Source organism: Cyclopterus lumpus, chromosome 17 (assembly GCF_009769545.1).
Source record: "Cyclopterus lumpus isolate fCycLum1 chromosome 17, fCycLum1.pri, whole genome shotgun sequence".
NCBI classification, from domain to species: Eukaryota; Metazoa; Chordata; class Actinopteri; order Perciformes; family Cyclopteridae; genus Cyclopterus; species Cyclopterus lumpus.
The window spans coordinates 15,500,899-15,523,516 of NC_046982.1; the positions used below are offsets into that span (position 1 = coordinate 15,500,899).

Sequence of the window (22,618 nt, forward strand, 5' to 3'; positions counted from 1 at the left end):
TAAATAATTACAACAACAATAGGGAGAAGAAGATAAAGTAAAGCGGAAAGAAGGAAATGTCAAATTTGCCTCACACAATGCAGACCCAGACAAAAACTTGTCTGGGTTTGCATTGTGTGAGGCAAATTTGAGTGAGTTGTCTGAGTAAACTGGAAAAAATGACTCAATGGTAAAGGAGTCCTTTGCAGAGAAAGTAAATTCAGATGCGCAAATTTCCAGAGAACTCTCTATCTCTCCCGATAGTACAGGAGAGTATAGTGTGTTTTTATTGGTGCCGATATATTGCTTCACCACTTTCAACGTCCTTATGGCAAAACGCACTCTGTCCAGTTTACCCGATTTCTCTCTCTGCTCTCATCACTCTGGCATATTCCTTTACTTGCGCTCTGCCTCTCTCCTGTCAGCTGTGTTCAGTGTTTTACACAGCAGCCCCGGGCATCCCTGACGGCTGACAGCACTAATGAGGCATTGAGAGAGAAAAAGAGAGTTATACATATAGAGGAAGACTGACCAGCAGGGGGTGACTCCTCAAGATGCAAAAATAACTCAGATTGTATGGAAGTCTATGATAAAATGACCCTACTTCTCACTTCATTTTTTACCCCAGTAAACATTGTGAACATATGTTTATGCTCAAGTTTCAAGTCTTCTTCATTACCGGATGATTGTGGTCCCCTTCAGAGTCAAATAGACCATAAAGCAGAAGATGCTTTAGGGGGGGGCTTACTATGTTTGATAGGTCGCTGCCGCTACCAGAGCTGGATCCTCAGCATTACAAATATGGTAACTTCCTTTCATCGGATGCAAAAAATCCACGATGGCGACGGCCATATTCCAAGATGGCGACGGAGAAATCCCCGAACTCGAAGCTTCATAATGGCAGTCCACAAACCAATGGCCGACGTCACAATGACTACGTCCACTTGTTATACAGTCTATGGGTATAACAGAGAGACCCAGGTGATATCTGTTGGCTCTAGTTTTCCTGCAATTGTGTCAAGTACCTGATGCCTCCATCATCCAAGCAGTATAGATCAAAGCGTTCTTATTAACATTTAAATGTTTTTCCATGTTCCAAAAGGAATCAAGGGCCCTGTTCACACCTGACATTGACATGTGTATTGGGTGATTTGATTACAAGTGGGCAGCTCTACGGCAGCAGTTCACATCTGGCAGAGTAAGCACTTGTCAATGAATTTCACTTCCCTGCTCTTTATGGAAATACACGTGTAAGCAATCTACTTCCTGTGCCTGGTCTGCTGGAAATTAGACAGACCTCCCACTCTGCCCAAAATCAGAATTTTTTTTTGCCGTGAGAAATTGGTTGTGTGGTGTGAGTGCGTGTGAAAACATGCAAATGCATGTGTCACACGGCGAAACCGTGAGAGTTGGCAGCCTTGAGTTTAGCTGCTTCGGACCCTGATAAGAGCTCGTTTTGGCAGCCTGGGGCTGTTTTTTGTAATTTCTTTCAATGAGAAAAAAAACGAGTTTTGCATTTCTGAGCACTTTGCATTTTTCCAATACAAACACCTCACATTTTCGCAGGTGCACCCTGAACGCCTTGAGTTGAAAACATTCAACTCAGATTTGAAAAGCACCCTACATCATCAGCATTTATTTCTCTTTGTGATGACTCTGTATATGACTTTACCAACCACAGTTATTACGATCTGATCGGCAGCCGGCCTGGAGGCAAAGTAGTTTCTTACCTGAGATTTCAGCTCAGTTGTTTTCATTAGTTTAAACTGTACTATTACTGTATCAGTTCATGTAAAAAAAAAAAGCATGTGCAAATTAAGAGCCATAAATACCGAAAACAATCATACTTAAAGTCCACACCGATGTAGTTTATGTGCATGTGAGAAATGCAATGCAATGTATGTATTTTTTTTGCAGACTGTATGTGTGCTGCAGGCAACTTAAATGAAATACCACTGCAACAATGTGATGTAAACTGTGATATATAGCAAGGCGTAGATAAACAAACATAAAATTGCTGCATCAGTCCCTGAGCTCTGTTCTTTGCTCCCATATCGTAGAAGTTTCCCAGAGTGTAATTGTTTGAGAAAGTTGAATTGTTTTCTTTTCAGATGAGAAAGCGGTGGTGTGGAGATTATATGAGTTTTACAGTGTGTCACAGTCCCTGTCAAATCTGTTCTGCTCTGTTTAACGGAGTTGGAAAGGGAGTTGTTTGATTTGTTTGTGGAATTGCATTAGTTGTTACTAAAATCTACTGGGAAATCTACTATATCTGATGAAGCAATATGCTTAACAACTACCATCTGCTTCATTCTGTACACTCCTCCCCAATATGCAGCAGAAAATGTGTTAACATAACTTCACCAGTTTGTGTGTTTAAATTGTTCATTGTATGGCTGAACATTGTTTCAGCTGGCGTCAGTATCAACATGCATTATTTTTTTAATATTCTTGATGTCTCCTATACTACCACATTTAGTTTTCATCTCTTCCCATTTCTGTGTTCTTACAAAACAATGTGAAATGTGTTTTTTCTTATTTATCAGTTATTATTCAACGATCTGTCCTATCAAGATCCTCTTCAGACAACAGGAGAGTAAAATATCCATAACATTTACTTTTTTTCTCTTCAATGCCAGTTCTTTATGGTCATGAAGTGTACTGCAGTGTAGACCACTTTCGGTTTGGTTGCCCTTCTCTGTAGTTTTTGTTTGACAGCAAAAAAAATTTGGGGGGCTTTTGGAGCAACTTTGATAATCATAGTGTTTAACATCAGAAATTGGGCCCATGTCAGGTCGGGTCTGAAAGGCTGCACAGCTCTGTTTTGTTCAGCTCTGTTTTGTTCAGCCCTGCTCTGTTCATTACATAAATAAATAGACATATGGCATGAAGATCAGCCACAGCAGTAAGGCTGTTGTATTAGCTTTGTCCTTATTTTTTATTAAATTTCTTTCACTTTCATTGGGGGTTATTATGAATGTCCATATCCCATTAAGGAAGGAGCCATTCAATGTGCACAATATTTGCCAGTACTTGGTAATAGAGATAAAGTTTGAAGAAAATTAAAGGCTCATTCTGTATCGGCCGCATCCAGTCTTTATGGCAAGCTCCAACAGTATCTGCATCATGGGTCAATTAGGTGTGCACATGTGTGTGTCCTTGTGTGTGCAAAATAGGCTTTACAAAGCACAAAAATGAAGACACCTATAACATGATTGGCATGGTGGAACACGTACGTACGTCTGAACAAAAAGATTCAGGAAAGAGAACATCCCACTCAATTCCATTATCAACACTTATCTTATTTAGGGTCGTGAGCCTATCCCAGCTGATATTGGGTGAAGGCGGGGTTCACCCTGGACAGGTCGCCAGTTTATCGCAGGGCACATATTTTCTACAGGCAATTTAGAGTCCAATTAACCGGAGCTGCATCTCTCTGGACTGTGGGAGGAAGCCGGAGAAACATGCAAACTCCACACAGAAGGACTGCCCAGACCCGGGCCCCCCTTGCTGTGAGGCATGTATTCAGCAGCTCAGCTTTTAATAACAGATAAGAACAACAATCAGCAGCACATGACATCCTTAGAGTGTTTTCAAAGCGAACATAGACGTCGGTGCAAAAACGTAAGGACAACAAGTTGTTTTATTTGGAGTAGGAGGAGGATCGTGAACCCGGGTGGGCAGAATTTTAATTAAAACCGTTTTTATTGCTTGAAAGAGGGTCTCAGTGACAATAACACTGCATTTAAATAACTTGCTTCACAAGTGATCCATTTAATCATCAAGGATGATGATGAGCTGTTCAGGCAATCATCAAGAGTCACACCCAAACATTAATTATTTGAAAGGGTAACAACTAACCATTTGCCCCTTTCCTGGACATCAATTGTACAAGCTTAGCAGTGGGGATGGTTTTGTAGTGCAATCGGTATCTCAAATGCTAAGAGGGCGTGTCTTTCCACAACCAAAAAACAAGAGCTGACGTGAATAGAGTGGATTAAACGGTTTTCTTCCCACCGTACTCTCTCTGCCAATCACAGGCACCCCCATAGGTTAGCTAGAATGATTGACAGGCTACACAGGTCATGACACCTTTACTGACACGCTGAAACTAAGTAAATGCAATAACTATTACTCGTATCTTGAACATCGTCTTCCTGTGAACACGATAACACTCACCCAGTCCGTTACAACAGCATAAGGCTGCATTCAAACCAAATCAGGCGTCGCTATAGGCAAAAAGTTGAAAGAGATTCAACTTTTGGAGAAACGCAACCCGATGTCACGCTGCAATGTCCAATCACATAAAACAGTGATCATACCGCAAGATGCCAAAGGAAGGAAGAGCAGCATGAATGACCAAAACACTATGGAGTTTAACTGTACGTGTCACTCAATTTGGCCTTGTGCACCACTTTAAAATCCAAATATACCTGGCCTTCTGGGCAGTTATTGAAAGATGTGTTTTTTTTATATGCCAATGACTCACTTTTAGGACCCAGCACACGAGCAGCGTGGCGTTACACAAATGGGCCATTTAAGTGAGAGCCCCTCACCGCCGCAGAATCCATTCTGTCATCTTTTTGTGATGATAATGATAGTGTCCCATCAGAAGTCACTGTCCATCAAACTACTTTATGTTGCCCGGAGGAAATTATAAGAATCCAAAACCTTTTTGGTCCAGAAGAGATCCTGGTTAACAAATTGCCTCCTCTCCGTCAGAATGTAAAATATGTTATACAATGAGATATAATGGATCAACAATCAGGATTCAATAGGAAACAGGAGTGTCCTGTTTCAGGACGGCATGATGGCCCATTGTGAAGATACATTCACTGACCATTTCTCCATGATGGTAAATTGTAGAAGATTAAAGGGCAGGTTTGTATCAGCGGTCACACCAGATGGGAGAGAGCTGTGCTCCGACTATGTCTTTATTTTCTAAGTGGTCAGCTCGACTCTCATTCAGATGTTCAAGTTGCACAGAGTAGAGGATTGTGGGAAGGAGAGACTGGATTAATGGCCCTCAGCGTTCCTATTGCTGCGCAGCTGAAGGAGTTTCTGTCTCGATCTTCTCTTTCTTGGTGTTGATGAGGGGAAGTGACAGCTGTTGATGGAACAAGATTGCATTAGGTGCTCGGACCACGTTAAAATGTTTTTTCCCTGGGAAGATTGAAAGCCGAGACGGATTACACATGTGTTTTGTTCTGACAGCACAATGGGAATAACAGTCAGAGCTGCTTCAGAGAAGATGTGCCTCTAATATAGCAAAAAAAGGTAAAGGTAAAGGTAACCAGTTCCAGCGCAAATCAACAAGAATGAAGAGAGTTCCCTAAAAGATATCATACTAATAATAAATGTACATAGATGTTATTCGCAACAAAACGTACACTCAATAACCAGAAAAGTAGAGACCCCAATACAAAGGAATGCAGTTCAATTTGCAAATTAAAGTTTCAGAAACTACTTCTACCGCAGTTTTGGAAGATCAAGTATAATCAAGATTAATCGAGATTGTGTAACTTTTGGACAGAGTCAGGCTGGCGGTGTCCCCCATTACACCAGAAGTGGTATTGATCTTTTTCTCTGATGAATAGAAGAGTAATGGCAGGTGAGACAGGAAGAACAATATTTCTATGAAAGTTTAAAGATGAAAGAGGCAGAGGGGACACGGGATGAGGTACTCTTTCACAGCAGTTACTTCCTCTACACACACACACACACACACACACACACACACACGCATGCACACACACACACACACGCACGCACGCACACACACGCACGCACACACACATACACACACACGCACACACACACACACACACAAACACAGATTGTCTCCAACTAAGTCAGTTTTCTGACCTGCCTCTTCAATGAACTCCGGCAGCAAACGCTGGAATACAAATCAGGTTTAATTGTTTTCACATCAGTGAGTCAGTTTGATCCATAACTCAGGTGTCTGAGCATGATTCTATGAGATTATATTTTATTAATAAAGCAGCGGGTTTAGTGGAGGTGTCAAAAATGTATTATTCTATTCTGTGGCCATGACTTTCTCAATGCATGAGAACAACATTATGAAGTTGTGGCTGTGGCTTAACGGACTGAGATAATTAAAGTTTGCGATGTGGTGGTTTGTCACTTTTAGAGTAATGCTGTTTATTATTATTATCATTATCATTGATGCATATTCCACATAGGTTTAGCGTGTTTGAAGAATCTACATGCTAGATAGCTAAAAATATAGCCGACAGTTTAGTGGCCTGGAACGACCCATGGCTGAGGAGATCAGAGCTGCAAGAATCAAATAAATAACTTCCTTTTCTTTTTGAATGAATGCTTTTTTTTCCAAGCTTTTTTGACCTGTGACCATTCAGTCTGCAGGTCCTTCCAGTACGTGCATGATGAAATCTATAACTAGAACCTCCTGTGGCCAGCTATTGTTTGCGTTTGAGATTGTATGTCCGTAAAATGTATTCTTAGCTTCAAATAAAACTTCAAACTTGTCCATGTTTGCAAGCGGCTTAAGATACTGATGATACCCCTGCCAGTTGGTCAACAAACAAGTCATCTCCACTTTTCAAAATAATGAAATTCCCATGCCTTATTAAAGTGTGGCCAAGGCTTCATGGTCTTTTGTTCCATACGTGACATTAAGTAGTGGCCAGGCAATTAGTTTTTCTGGTCTCAGATAAAACCAGTAAAGGTTTAAGTAATGTAGACGGACACATCTAGCCTATGAAACGGTGTTTACAGAGTCATTTGTGTGCATCAAGCCTCTGTGAAACCCCTAGTCACCGTAGTGTTCGACCACTTGATCCTGTGCTGGGATTAATATTTTGATGATAGGACCCCTTTTTGTTTTTTCATCTCATTCTTTAATACCCATCCACGCGTGTGTGTGTGTGTGTGTGTGCTCAGAGATGACATAATAGACCATTCCTGACAGCGATTTCACACAAGTGGTGGCAAGTGTAGGCTTTGCACACTTTTAATGGGGAAGGAAAAGCATTTAGTCTGACGATAAGAGAGTAAACCTGGGTATATTCCTACCAAGACAGCAGAAGCCAGGCAGTATTTCTTCTGTATGTGCAGCGACCCAGAGGCAGAGATGAGAGGCTCCCCCCTCCCTCCAGCTGTAGGTTTCTCTCCTTCTGTCTCTCTCCAGCCGTAAACTTCTCGGGAGTTTGTGTTTGCACGGCGGTCTCGACTTACTCTGGCTCCCTGTATGTGTATTTCAAGTTTTTTTTAATGTATTACCCTATAGGAGCACTGCATTAAAATAATACTTTCCTGTTTGTGGTTTAAGTTTTAGTCATCTTTTTATTCAGTAGATTGGTTGCAAACGTGTAGTGCAGAGGAGGCAATCCTATCTACCCACAAGTCCAGTAGATGTTAATACCAGTGTACCGTGTGGGGTGGAGGCTGTCCGGGCTCTGCTACACTGTTCATTACAGTGTTACAGAATGAGAATTGCTGTAACATGAGTGATGCAAAATAAATGGTCCCAGACTCTAGTCATCTAATGCTTTGACCAAAATGGGACGGCACTTAAGGATTACTTAACTATAGGTATAAGATATAATATATAAGATATGTTTAACTTACTTATTGATGCATGTCTTAACTAATTAAAACCTAGGATTCACAATTAGGGAAACAGTTTTTCTTCATTTTTAAAAGCAGGTCTCGAGCTGAGGATGAAGTGACTTGGCACCACGCAAACCACCACAATTAAAACATTTTCTCTAAATTCAGTGTTCTCTGGCTGTTTGTCAAGAAAAAAATGAGTCAGAGAAAATGTGGTTGTAGCTAATGGAGTCTAGTGAATGCCCTTTCTGCAGCGGAAATGTGATAATAAGGCAATAATATGACAAAAATAAGACCCATATTAAATGTACAGCCTATATTAATGGACTATTGCTTTTCAAATACATGAAACCATCCTGTTTAATTTGCATTAACAGACAGCAACGTCTACTGCAGTACATTAAGCAGGATTTATTTTATCCTGCATCTATTGTACAGTAGTAACACCCCACTCCTCGTAATCGTCCTTCGTCTAAGCCGCTATTGCACATCTCACACATGGACCTGCTCTCTTCAATATATCGAGTCTGCTCGTACTTCTAGAAATCCAATTAGATTCACGAGTGGAGGTCGGCGGAAAGAACACGCACATAATATAACAGTGAGGCAGTTATTCATAAGCTCTCTAAACATTTCACAGCTGACCTTCACACCTTCATGTTTCATTAAGTCAAACGATGGGACATTCTCCAGTCTCACTTCATATGATTACATCATGTAGGGTTTCTAGACCTTTCAGAGTAAGTTAATATAATGGGTTGCAAAAAGGAGGTTTGAACGCCGCGTCTTAAAACAAGGTAATAAATAGTTTAGACGGGGGAGTTTAAAGATCAAGTGGGAGTTCATTAGTTCCTAAGGTAATTCTAACATACAAGTAGCAAACACTGCTGCCCAGCATTAAGGAGAAGACCGACAGAGTAAGGAACCAGCTTGTGAACATAGTGGATCGTTTTGCGGCTTAAGAGCCAGATATTTCCCTCAAGACGTCGGAGACAATCCCAGAGCTTAAAGAAAGGGAATATTGATCTTACATTCAACTGTATTGCATCAAACAGGTTGTTTCGCATATATATTTTAAGGTTTTCTCTGACAACATACAATTGGAACACGCTTCATTGCTTTATGCATCGATTTAAGATATGTATATGGAATCCATCAAACATATACCATATCATAGAGATATCTGGCAAATATTTTGATTAAACTCGTGATATTAATTTGTAGCCCCGTTGCATTTAACTACATTTAGAATGGAAATAGAGTAGAATGAATGTTTATTACAGTATGCTCATAGAGGAAGCGAAAGAGAGAGACATTGCTCTCCATATATTGTAGCACAGCTCCACTAGTCCAGCCACACATCTCTTTTGGGATTTTCTTCTTCCCTTTTGCCTCTCTGTCTTTACACAAGTGTCAACCTGTCATCACTCTTTTTCTCTCCTCCGCTGCAGACAAAAGGTCCCTGCCCGTGCTCTGAGCTCAGCTCTGAGCTAGATCCACTAGAAACAACAAATGAGATGGTGAGCGAAAAAGACAATCTTGGTGAAAAATGTACTTTTCCTTCGAAATAAGAAAGAAAAAAATACGAGAATTCATACTCTATATATATATGTCATATGATTTCTTTTCCAGACGGCACAGGGTCTTATCTGCTCTTCTGCTCCTTCTCGGCAGCTCTCTTCCTGTTTTTGCTTTTCTCGTCCCTCTTTATTTACTCTCTTCTGTTTGGTGAAAACCACAATAGGTTCTCTGGAGATTCCTGTGAGCCCTCTGCTCTAATGCCCCAAACAACTGGAACAAGAGACATTATTAATTTGCCCAGGGCCTGAGTAATGATATTGTACACACAAACACACCACTAAGATGAATGGAGGGCCTACTGGGTCTCTCATTAGTAAGCAGAGGTTCCTCGGGTTCAACAGTACAGCAGGATGTGTGTGTGAAAGAAGAGAGTGATGGTGAATAGAGGGAGAGGAGGTCACAATCAAAGAGTGTGTGTGTGTGTTTTGTGACTTCAGCTGTTTCTCAGTCATTTCCATCTTTTTACATTTATATAAAATTGATCCCCGCTCTGCAAAGTTTCTAATTTGATCAAAGTCAAAAGTCAAAGTCAGCTTTATTGTCAATTTCTGTATAATTCCGTATTTAGCAGCATTCGGAATGATATTTTTCTTAATATATGCTGTCTCAATGTTTATATATTTTTTAAATACGTTTATATACATTTTGTATTATGTGATAAAGTTTTATATTTTATTGACCTGAAAAAAAGTTGTCAGTATAGTATGTGGAAAAAAGTCATTAAAAACGTAGAGTATGAGTATAAGCCATAGCATTGTATGTCGAAAAAAGTTGTAAAAAGAAATCATAGTACATTATCTCAAAAAAAGCCAGTGTAGCATATCAACAAATCGTTAGTCATTATAGTATATGTAAATATGATTGTATCAGGGTCTTAAGGGCTCCATTCAAAAACACCCAATTGCTGCCTGTGCAGTTTCAACAGATAAAATAATCAGATTGGCCACACATTTAACTAATATAAAGTATCACAACATTGATATGGGCACTATGTCCTTATGAAGAGACAGACACACATGTGACAGACAGACTTCCTCATTTTCTATATTTTCATTTGACAAAATATGCAAATAAACTCGTTTTCTAAAATAATAATAATCCCTTTTTTTCAGATGACATTAATAATATGTCTGATAATGTTTTGAGAAGAAATAAGTTAACACTTTATTATGATTGTTGTTTCTTACAGTATTTATTCTTGGGGTCCCCAGTCGGTAGTCCTTGAATGTTAAATATGTTTGTTGAAGGTTAAAGAGACAAGCTTTTCAGAGGAAGGGGTGAGAGGGGGAATACAGGTATAGTCAGACACAGTATGAGAAAAATACAAACATGTTCCTGAACAAAGTATTGACCTGAAATGAGCACAACATGTTCCCTTTATGCATCTGACCATTGTTCGGAACATGTCTTATTAATTCAAATTAAATCCAGCATGATATCCCCTCCAAGCATCACTAGTTCCTTTAAAGATAACTACGGTGACAGAAAAAAAGATTAATAAAAAAGGGGTAAAAAATAATGAAATCTTTAATAAAAAATACATGTATAAATTCGGCAGCATGAACTTCTCGAACATTTCCAACAACCCAGGAGGAGTAAAATAATGAAAAGGGCATTTAAAACAGATTCTGGGAAGCAAATACATACACATGAGGAAGAAATGGGAAGTTCGATTGAAGGAAAACAAACAAACAATATGAATGATTCAAAATAGACAGTTTCTGAAGAATCTGATATGGCAAACAAAGACGAAACAGAACTGAACAGAGTTTTCAAACAGAGTTTAAACAACACAACAGAATACTGTTGCTTCGGGTTGATCATAACACCACAAGGTTCACTTCAGTGCTTCAATACACTACAGCAGCTTGGTATAAAGACACACAACACATGGGCCGGCTGTGGAGGCCGCCCTCGCACACACTGGTTAACAATCACAACACATTAGAGGGAAAGATTGGCAAAACTGACTTGGTTTAAGTACAACTGTATCCTGCTATCAGGGAGGACAACGGAGTCACCAAACACTTTATTCTGAAAGTTTTTTTTTTCTTCTGTGCAATCAATGACTCGGATACATCATCACTTATTTTTACACAACTGGATGGCACTGATGGATTTACAGACTGGGAGGTCCCAGGTTCTACAGCAGCCTTATTGCACACAGGAGAAAGCTTGAACTGGAAGTTGACATCCAAAATCAGTCCTGTACATCATTTAGAAATATATTCCTAACACACGTTTGTTTATTCTTACAAGCCCTTTTAATTTGCCCAGGCAGGTAGCAGTTGTGGTTCCATATTAGCTTTTTTTCAGAGGCCATTTGGAGCTTTTGCCCAAACAGATTGTGCCGGGACCTTTCACATACGTTTTCATGGACATACGGAGGGACTGATTGGAGCAAAGCCAATGTCTTAATGGGGAAGTAGTTGGGTACCCGTTAGCAAAAACGGTTAATTTTTTTCCTATAACACGAAGGATGATGTGTGTTGACCATGAAATGCCTGTAAAGTATTTGGTTGGTTGACATTTGGTCGGCCAAAGAAAAGTGAATTTTAGTGGAGTCCTCACATACGTTCATGTTCATTGCTGAGGGGTCTACTGTGACAATACTCAGAACATGTATTGTCATGCCCAGCAGAAGGTTCAAACAGAGCTGCCACATCAGTCCAGTTTTAAATTATGGCCCCCAAAGCTGCTGACCAAAATATAACACTTGGTTATTAATGTGATGATTATGGGAGAGGATCTGTGCCGTGGGTACATTTCCCTGCGTTGCTTTTATTAGCTGCCAACATAGTATGCAAAAAATACCCAGCTGGCAGGAGTTTTCAGCTGATACGCAGAAGTTATGTTTGGGCAAATTGCAGAGGCAAGGAATAAGGAAAATACTTTAGTAGGAAGTGTCCACTGGCTGCACGGCCCTTTTGTTCTGAAGCCACACTCATTTAAATAATTCATAAAATGACTTGCCAGTAACGAACATAACAGTCTTCTCTTGTCTCGTAGCATTGTGTTAAAAATATATTAAAATAATTTATCAATATTTTGTAAACATTATACATTTTGCATTGTAGAGGTCAACTCTGTATTCACTCTACAGTATTTTCGATTAGATCTTAGGAAGTGCCACTGTGTATAATGTACTATTCAACTAATTTTGCCTTCTTCAGATTCCCTTTGAAACTGGCATTTTAAGGACATTATCAAAAGAACAGTGCAATTGCGGCAGTGAGGATACGAGTAGGTGGATATGTCACAGTATGGAAGCACCCACAAATATGACTAGGCATAACCTGTTAGGATGACACATTTCAGGCTGATCAATTGAAATTGAACTTAGTACAGTGTCATTTTTGTCTTAGAAAAGGTGGTCAGTCACGTATCTAGCAAACAAATGTCCTTAATCCATGTTAGGTATGAATAGAGCCATAATAAAGTTTGGTATTTTGTGCTAGTTCAGTGAAAATGTGCTTGATTCTCTTATAGTTAAATAACAGTCTTCTGATTGGAGGTCCAGCCGAAGCATATATGGGAAGGCTCAGGAGCCGATTCACCTATTCTGGTGATATTTTACTGAGGATGAAGTTCCAATCAGAGCTCAGCAGCTTCAGATTTCTGTCACCGTCTGCAAATATAAAGATGTTTTAGATTAGATTGAGAAAATCATGAGATAAAACGCAAAATTCTCCTAGCATACATCATTGCATCATACTGCCGCCTCCCTGCTGTATATGTCTGCTGTTAACTTTTTGCAATACTTCTAATTTGGAGGAGGAGAAATCAGCAGCAGCTAAGACCTGCTAGGAATCATATTTTAACGATATGCTTCAAAGACAGACGTGACGAAGTTGATCTGATTGCCATAATGTGGAGCAAGGTCATAAATGATTTTTTTGGAAACATCTAAATATGTGCTCTATTAACAAAGCTCCAGAATACGGTACCTCTGTCTTGTTGTGGATCCATAGTTATCCAACATCCGAGTGCTGGCCACCTCCAGGTTCCAGTCACACATCTCCAACAGCTTTAGACACTCTGGCCTGCTCCTCAGACCCAAACAGAACAACTGCTCCACCTGCAAAGACAAACAGAGATGAAAACACGTGTTCAAAGAAGCCAGGAGTCGGGAGAGATGAGAGGGACGAGATAGGGCAATAAAGCAGGGTCACACCCTCATGTTTCAGGAACTGCTGAATTCATCTTTTTTATATTGCAGCACCAGTTAAGCAAATTGTCAAATTAATCAATAACGTAATACAAGCTCAGAGTCTTGTTCAAACACGTTTCCGTATTTTCTAAACTCTGCCAACACTATTAAGGAGCACACAATTGTTCCCTAGTTCCATCTAAACACATCTTCCCTTCTGCCACAGTTCCCCTGAGCACAGGCAGCTAATAGGGAGCTGAACACCGCTGTGAATCTATAAAGAGTCAAAAAGAGATGCAGCAACTTTGCATGACTATGTGTTGGTGGCTTTCTCCTGTGCACAGGCTATAAGAGAGAAGGACTAAAAGCCTGATCTAAGATGCAGTGATCTGGATCTCTGAGGACTCCTCTAGTAATTGCTAAATTGTATTTCATTAAAATGCCATAAAAAGTCACAGAAGGAATGCAAGTTTATGGCACTACTGCATTGGCATCACTTTTCAGAGCCGAGCGTTGCCGGCTGCATACTAATAGCCAGTAGGAGGCGACTCATTTGGTCGTAAAAAGAAGTCTATGAGAATATGACTCCTTGATTTATTACCTTAGTAAATGTTCTAATGTTTATAGTCTCATTGCTAGTTTCACGTCTTCTTCAATACAGTATGAGTGTTATTTTCTCAACTTTTGTCTAACTTAAAGTAAAATAGACAAAGCAGGGAATGCTTTAGGGCGTAGACACCTTATGACACCTACCACAGCGTTGTCTGGTCTGGGAATTATATTATTATATATTATTATATATAATCATGAGGATAATGGGAAAAAGTTAAAGATGTCGAATCATAATCATTAAATGTGTGCAAAGACCAAAACGATAGGGCAATTAAATAAGCTAGTAAAAGATAAATAGCAGAGTAAAATAAATTAAGCTTTCATTTTTCACAATTTTATAAAATGATTGAAGGTTAAAGTACACTTCATTTTAATCATTCAACTAACTACTGTATATTACATATAACCGTAACTACGGTATATTTTGTCAGCGTCAGGGTAACATATGGACTAAAAACTCTGTATTATTGTGATCACTATAGAATCACAGTATGACCAAAAGATAAGAGGAAACTGCAGTGCATTAACCTTCTAAAATACACCTTAAAAGGTTAAGCTTTTCATAGCGTACAAATAAATGCTCTCACCTTTAGATAATGCACAGCTTTCTGGACATTCCAGTTGTGGTTTTGGAGGGCGGCTTGGCAGTCCTCTATTGTGACACCGTGAACTGCCTCCTGCACCTGCGTCACACAAGATGCACAGCATGAGTATCTGTATCATCCAACAACACTCACAGTCCCCTGGCTGTGAGGCCTCACTCCCTGATCAACTCAACACTACCATCAACATTTACCTCAGGAGCACCTACAAGCACGACTTGGTCCTTTTCTTTTAGATGAAATCAGCTGTAACACTTATGTAAAACACTTCCTAAATCTGACAATCAAGTTATATTGTTACTTGAAAAGGTTTTTGTCACTTAATATTTGAGAAGCCTTTTTCGAGCAGTCACCCATCATGTTCTACTAATTGTGTTTGTGTAAATTTACCTTAAGACAACACTGACACTGTTGCTGCGTGATGAGACTTTCTTGCAGCATAGTCCATTATTTGATTTATCTTTTATCACTATTGACTGATACCTATAAAGACAATAGCACCACATCATTCCCGACTACCTCTACCACCACTATTTCAACTTCAACAGTGAGCAAATGCATAGTGCATTTCTACTTCTCGCATTGAAATCCTCTGCAGTAGTTTATGACCTCAAATTGCTACTGCACCTTGTGTGCGGCCACAGATCTCAGCATCCATGACAGAAAGCGCCTGATCGATGTAGAGCCTCTGGTGTTTCACTGTGATTCTGCCTCCAGTTCAATGAGGTTCAACTGGTGTCAGAATAAATTGGCCAACAAATGGAAAAATTAAATAAAAAATTGAATTCCTAAATCAATTCACAGCAAACATTATTTTGGTCTTTGTCTCAAAAGAACATTTGCATTTTTTTTAATGAATTTTGAGAAGCTTGTGCTTTGTCATTTTGATGGGAATGTAGGACGTGTTTGTATGCTAACAAGTCTTGTACTGAAACGCTATTCAAATGGAACTTCCTGTTTTAATTAGTCTGATTCATTGGCTTTCAAAAGTTCAGCTCCAGTTTGAAACTGTTGTGCCGTTACACATCAGTCATAATTTGTTTCTGAAGAGTATTTGAATAGGGAGGTAATCTGTTCAATTATGACATATGTATGCAGTTTAAAGCAACCATTATATGTGCAAGAAATTGCAAACTTTTTTGCTCAGTATCTAACAAAAAGGGAAACAGAGGGCCTTGGGAGCCAAGTGGTTACAGCGCTACCCCCTTGAGTTATACACTGTACACCATAATGTTTATATTTAAGTTAATATTTAAGAGGTGTCAAGCAAACCATGTATCAAATATGCACAGCACTCATTGTATGACATTAGAATCCGTTCTCTCTCATACAAGTGACAGGAAACTAAGAACTGATGACTATCTAGTTTAAGAACTGGGCTTTTTATCCAATTCTAATTTACAAAAAAGCAATGAAAATGGCATTAAGGAGAACAAAGGGTCAACTATGTATTGCATTTAACTGTTCATCATAGAGAAAGCGTGCACGCTTAGGACTTTAATTACTGAAGCTATTAATATGACCTTTTAGCACATGATATAAATCGTAAAATTATACATGAAGTGTTTTTCAAATGAAGGTTGCAAAAGGCAATCCAAATAACTTCGACCGTACCATTTTGACCTTGTCAGCTGAGTTCCCGCCGCCGTCTGTCCTGATGCAGGAAGCAGTCACCACCGCTGCTGACAGCCCGTCTGAACAGACGCGAGGTAGACTAACTAATGTCTTCATCCCTGACCGTGGCCCACCCAGACTGCTGTTATTGTTGGAGGAGAAATTAGCCTTCAGCTCGCCTGGCTGGACAAGCCCCTGTCCCTGGGCGTGTCTCTGGAGAATCTGGCTGCTGACCACCATGGGTCTGACCATGGCAGTGTTTGCTTGCCGTACGTGTCTCTCCTCCACACTGCTGGCAGGCTGGCTATCTGCCTCCCTGAAGAAGCGGTCGTAGCGGTCGAGGTATGGGGGCCTCTCTGGTAGAAGGTAATAGTGGGTGTTACTGACTTTAATTCCATCACGGACGATGGGGAGGATACATGGGCCTTTGCTGGCGGAGTCCTTCCCCTGCGCCTGGATCACTTTGGGTGCAGCATATTTAGGATCTGAGGCAAAGCTGTGCGTGGTAGGCATGAGTTTACCTGGAGAGGTGGAGAGGTAGGAGCCGTAGGTGTGTGTAGAGGGACAGGAGGTAAGGGAAGCCTGCATGGCGGTGGGGCTGGCAGTGTAGAGTCTCTGCTGGGGGGAGCCCACTACCAAGCCCATGGGGCTGGGAGTCCTGGAGCCTGGCTGGGACAAAGGGTCTCTGGGAGGGATCTGAGGTGGTCGTTCCTGGTTTGGGCCTGAAACATCCTCTGTGATGTCTGCTGGTGTCGGTGACAAGGAGAGATCCCGTGACCAGCGAGCGGATGTGTAGTCGCCCCTCTTTATGGGGCGAGGCGGTATGGGGACACGTGGGGGGATCTGGGGTTTGTCCTCATTGGAGGAGAAGACACTCTGCTGTTGCTGCTCCTCGGTCTTTTGTGTCTGGGGACACACGATCTGGGACGGCGAGCTTGACTGTGCAGCGCTTCCAGTCGGTACATTTAGCCTCTTCATGCACTCTTGCTGGAGTTCTTGGAAGATCTCTGCTGACTGGGAGAAGGAAGTGGACAGAACCTGGCTCTGCTTGCTGGGGACAAAGAGGTTGTCCTCCAGACCTGATCTGTCTGGACCCCTGGAAACAAGAGCATCACCCTCAACCTGAAGTCTCAAGAAGAGAGCCTCATCTGGGTTATGCATATCACTCTGCTCCTCTTCATGCTGCTGCTCTGAGCTGTTGATAGAGCTCACCTTTGTGGAGAAAGAAGATTTACAACTTTGATCCATTCTACTATGGATAAGTGACATGGGATGTTTATCTCAGTACAGGAGATAAACATCGCATGTCCATGAAATGTTGGCGCAATGTGAAATGTGCTGTGTCACCTCCTACCGTACCTCCATATCGTCTTCGTCTTGGGCGACATCGTCATAGGCCGGAGGTGGGGGTAATGGCCGGGCATCCCAGTCTACTACTGGTGTAGGGTGAAGGGGACGGGGTAACGATCTAGACGGACTCTGAGGCGGGGTCCGGTCCATGATGTTCTCCGTTTCCAAAGCTAGCTTTGCAAGTGAAGGAATCTGAATTTCAACCACAGGGGAAGGGGATGGAGTTGGCGGGGGGAACTCCTCCCCAAAGTCAATGAGGGACACGTCCCTGTTGGAGTTGTGGCCTGAGCCTGAAGTCCGACCAATCCCCTGTCTGGAAGCAGAGACCCACGCAGCAGGTTTGAGTTTTAAGCCTTTGACGGAACCCGTTTTCCGAAGTGATAATCTCTTTAGTCCTGCCGAAATCAGATCCTCATCATCATTTACTGCATCATAGCAAGGCTCTGGAGACACAAATACACAATATGTTAATTACTTTACTGAAAAACATTTAGGGTGATGACAGCAAAGCTCTTTTAGATCACGTCACACCAGAAAAATACAAGACACACTTCCAGGTCTGGAGTTAGTCCTATTGTGCACAGAACGGACACTGCACACCTGTTAGAGGGGACACGCCGATGGAAAGATGGAGAACAACGATACGAAGAAAGGAAAGTTGATGGCGGAATCACTGCAAAGACAGGCAAAGAACAAGACGTGTGGAATGTACCTTTGAGGAGTGGAGCTAGGAGGGAACAGAGAGGGCAGGAACAATGGGTGAGGAGCTGCTGAGAGAAACCAGACTTACTCTTGATTAACACTGCTGGTTGAGGAGGGCGAGGAGGAGGCTCCTCTGGAAGAATAAAAGCAAATACCGCCATCGCAAAGGAGACACAGAGGTGGAAAAAAAAAGACAGCAGCAAAGATAAAAGGTTAGGGGATAAGGCAGGAGGCAAATGTAAGATTACATATGAATGTTTTGCCGACGAGTGTTAAGAAATATTAAAAGCAAGCTGTTTGGTGGCCGTATTTCCAAAGCAAAATCTGCCATTCTCTTAAAATTCTCAACCACAATCAATGTTATGATCAGATTCCAAATGTTAAACGTGGAATCTGATTATTTTATCGATTGACAGGCATGTTAATATAGCTTTTAGCGGTAGGCAACATGTTTACACCAGTTATGTCTACAGAGGTGATTAAGATCAGTTGTGAAAAGTGGTATTTTGTTTACATATATGATCGAACTCTTTCACGATTACCAAATTGAGTAATTCTAAACGGGTCTGGATCAATGGTGCCAAATAGAGTTTGAACCCAGAGATACGGCCTAGTCTCACGGGAGTGTTTATCCTTGGTATGTGTCGATCAAAACAGCCATCATTATGGCATGGTCTCAGTATTTATTGGAGCTCTTTAACTCACTTCTAGCTCGTCCTGGTAGCTGTGTGGGCCGAGCACCACTGAGGTCAACACTAAGGACATCAGGAGGATCCATGGGATTACCGAGGTACAAACTGGAGGGAAGAGAGCACCAGACTTAATTACAGCAAATGTCAATATAGTGAATCTACCTAACCGTGGTGTTATAGTGTTGTTATAAATTAGGCACTTGTAGTATTGTGCTACTGCCATCTATTGGTGAGAGTTTATTATTCCAACGCAGCAAAAACTATATGGACTTTTACCACCAACTTCCAATATGGGGCATAATTATGATACATTTTCAGAAAGTAATTCAGAGACATGAAAACCATGTAAAATCTCTGTGGGTACATTCGGGTAGTAAAGTCACATAAAGTGAATAAACAGAAGTTAGTCCTTACTCATCAATCCTGTCAGGGAAGCCCCAGCAGCGATGAGGGTTGCTGTCTCCATGTCCTGTGTGGATGAAGCTGTTTTTGAGCGGCCGGCTGATGTCATGAGCTGACAAACCTGCGACTGATGTCACCACATTTCTGGGGAAAGGTCCGACTTTTAGGGTTCGCTTGTTTTGACCTCTCCACCAGTAGTTATCTGCCCTAAAAGACACAAACATGGAGAGGGCATTATCAAAAAAGCTACATTTCTACTACACATCGAACGTGTTAATATTTACAATGTAGCGCATTTAACATAGGCATTTTTAACAACATTTTTAGGCTGTTATTTATAATGTTCCCTTTAAAGAGTATTTATCAGTATTAAGGTTGGCAGGTAAGTCTGGAAGATAAAAGTCACAGATTTGGAGGAAGGCATCTTGTCCATGTAATTAACACTCACCTCCCCTCTATTATGGTGATGACATCATTGACCTGGATCTGGAGTTTGTCCGGCTCATCAAAGTCCTGCAGAGCACACATGTCTGTGGGCATGGTCTGAAAAACACCCGCATGTAAAGACACAAAAAACACACATGAAACACCAAAGTTAACAGCAAACATTTATGAATGGGCCATAGATTACATCATGGACGTTATCCTATTGTGCTATCCTATTTTAGCTGGTTGTTGTTATCCTTACAGCGGAGGTTTCAGTTTATTCTTTGCAATAACTCCACTAGGTGGAGATGAAAATCCATTCCATGAGGATTGCTGAACCGGAGATGTGAAGATTACAATGAAGTGTCTTTTGCTTTTAAAAACTTTTATATAATACCCATGGATATATAACATTGACTACCCAAATGGCAGCTCTCCTACCTCAAGCAAGAACTCACGCAGGGCAACAAAGGTGGGTCTGTCATCTGGTTTTTGAGCCCAACACTGCAGCACCACATGAAAGATATCGTGCGGACAGTCTTCAGGCTTTGGGAGGCGTTCACCTTCTTTATCAATCTTGTGCAGGATCTAGGGTGGGTTTTTTTGAGAAAGGAAAAAACAATGTCAAAGAGTTGAAGAATTCATCAGTGTGAATAAATGTGACGAGTGTTCTGGGTCTGCCTGTGTTACTTTAGCTTTAAGATGTGTTTCAATATTTGTTTTGTTTACCTGGCTCCCATTGAGGCCCAGCCAAGGCTCCTGGCCATATGTGAACATCTCCCAGAGAGTGACTCCAAACATCCACGTGTCAGTGGCATGAGAGAACGTTCTGGTCTTCAAACTCTCTGGGGCGCACCTGAAGCAGGACGGACAATTTAATGTGAAATGTCCTCACTTTGGACATATATACTTTTATAATTATTTTTTCAATGCAGCTCCTCTAACTTTAAAAGTATTTAAACATAAAAAATGAGTGTGTTTGGAAACATTAAAATCATACATGCACGTGAATAAAAACAGTAAAAAGAAAAGAATATTACTGATGTTTTGCCATGCACGTAATTTGACCAATAATTTAAAAACATTAACACAGCAAGTCTCTCATAACAATCATCAGCACGGCAGGAACACAGCTGTGACTGATTAGAGTTCTTTGTGGAAACTTTCTGCAAAAAAATACATCATATTCCCTCCCTAACCACTAAAACCACTCGTATCCATGCCTGAATTGCATCCAAGTACAGCTTTGGTTCTTGAGCTTTCAGTCCACCCACCATGCAAAGGGGACCTTTCGATGCTCCTGCATGACATAGTGCTCATGGTTGTTGGGCAGCGCCCTCATCAGGCCAAAATCTCCAATCTTCACTCTGTGTGCTGAGGCCAGCAGGATGTTCCTGAAGATAAGAGGGTCAAATATTGTAAAATAAATGGTACATGCTACAACGCTACAATCCCCCACCCCCCCTACACACACCTCCTCCCCCGCCTCGACAATACAGTACCATCAACAATGAGAAGGAAATCTATAAAGCTTTTGTTGTTTCTTTTTCCAAGGCTTTTATGACGTTTGACCATTTGTTGAGAGGAGAAAGACTCATCAAACTGAACTTTGCGTGAAACATGACCTTTAAAATCCCATTATGGTTTCGGTAAATGGTAGTAGGAAATGAACAAAACATTATATTTCATGGTCGATCCTGAGCAACGTTCAAAATGTGATCCAGTCATATAAAATGTAATCCACAGTTATTGTGCACAACATGTGGTGCATTGTGTGAGTAGCTCTGAATGCAGTCCTAAAACTCAGGACCTAATGCAGGTTTTAATTGAAGGTATTGAATAAATCTGAGATGTATTATGAATACAATTCAGACCTTCAGTCTGGTAGGTTATAACTGAATTTCAAAAAAGTCTAAAACCACAGCTTGAGAAATCCTCTTCGTGATTTGCAGCCTGTAGAAGCCATGAGTAGTCATTGCCATTTTATAACAGCCTGTGAACATGACTCATTTCTACCAGCCATTAAGATTATTCTCAAGCATCTACAGAGTGTCAACAGTTAGGTGAGGTGACTATTTGGGCAAGACCAAGAACTTAGACCACCCATTACAGTCAGCCAACCAGTGACTCATTTTTACTTGTGAGCCAAGTCTCCCTGATGGCCTGTACATTTCTGGGTGGAGAAAGAATATAAACCATACCAGTAAAACAAATCCCTCAGAAGAAAAATAGGTTTCATAGAGAATGTGAATAATACACCCTCTAACCCTCTTTTAAAAATAGTTTTTTTTTATTTACCTTTTTATAGTTGCTAAAACCTACAAACAATTAAAAAAGTGGTTGGTCCCCTACCTGGCTGCCAGGTCCCTGTGGATGAACCTCCTCTGCTCCAGATAGGCCATGCCACAAGCCACCTGTACAGCATACTGACACAGCGTGTGGATCAACACTGGGCCCTGTGGACGAACACATCGCAAACGCTCCAGCAGAGAACCCAGAGGAGCCAGCTCGGTCACCTTCACGAAGAGACAGAGGATACAGAGAGTGGGTGAAAAGAGGAACAGAGGAATAAATAACAAAAGGGATGAGGAAAAGATGGCGCTGAAGAGATTAAACATTTATTTGGAGATGAGAGGAGGGAGTGAGAATAGGAAAATGTAAAATAATGTAATGACAAATGTAAAAAAAAAAAAAAAAATTCTCTATTATTTGAATGTATTATTATTATGATCATATTGTTTTCCTCGCTTTAAAAAATATATATACTGTATTATTGGACCAGACTGGCAATGGGGTGACATCAGGGAAATAGAGGTCCTCCAAAAGAACTGGAAAACTGAAAGCTGACTCCCTTCCAGAGAGTCTGGAGCAGCCCAGTATGAGAAGGCCTAAAAGTCTGGGGCCGACCCAAGGTA

The 22,618-nt window shown here is 41.0% G+C and overlaps 1 protein-coding gene across 14 annotated transcripts in view; it reads right to left on the minus strand.

The window, feature by feature from the left end:
* Positions 1 to 10,326: 10,326 nt before the first annotated feature.
* The window catches only part of tnk2b (tyrosine kinase, non-receptor, 2b), a 47,592-nt gene continuing 35,300 nt past the window's right edge, over positions 10,327 to 22,618 (minus strand). For 10 of the 14 annotated variants that reach the window (XM_034554534.1, XM_034554526.1, XM_034554532.1 and 7 more), the window contains 13 exons: positions 22,056 to 22,219; positions 20,978 to 21,097; positions 20,433 to 20,559; positions 20,145 to 20,291; positions 19,726 to 19,835; positions 19,290 to 19,484; positions 18,889 to 18,980; positions 18,194 to 18,316; positions 17,491 to 17,924; positions 16,132 to 17,343; positions 14,503 to 14,598; positions 13,101 to 13,231; positions 10,327 to 12,781 (listed from right to left, as the gene is read on the minus strand). In XM_034554534.1, coding sequence (XP_034410425.1) covers positions 12,775 to 12,781; positions 13,101 to 13,231; positions 14,503 to 14,598; positions 16,132 to 17,343; positions 17,491 to 17,924; positions 18,194 to 18,316; positions 18,889 to 18,980; positions 19,290 to 19,484; positions 19,726 to 19,835; positions 20,145 to 20,291; positions 20,433 to 20,559; positions 20,978 to 21,097; positions 22,056 to 22,219 — 2,958 coding nt within the window. In that variant the 3' untranslated portion in view covers positions 10,327 to 12,774. The remainder of the gene's footprint in view (positions 12,782 to 13,100; positions 13,232 to 14,502; positions 14,599 to 16,131; positions 17,344 to 17,490; positions 17,925 to 18,193; positions 18,317 to 18,888; positions 18,981 to 19,289; positions 19,485 to 19,725; positions 19,836 to 20,144; positions 20,292 to 20,432; positions 20,560 to 20,977; positions 21,098 to 22,055; positions 22,220 to 22,618) is intronic. The other 4 variants (XM_034554539.1, XM_034554533.1, XM_034554538.1 and 1 more) reach the window with 4 other exon arrangements.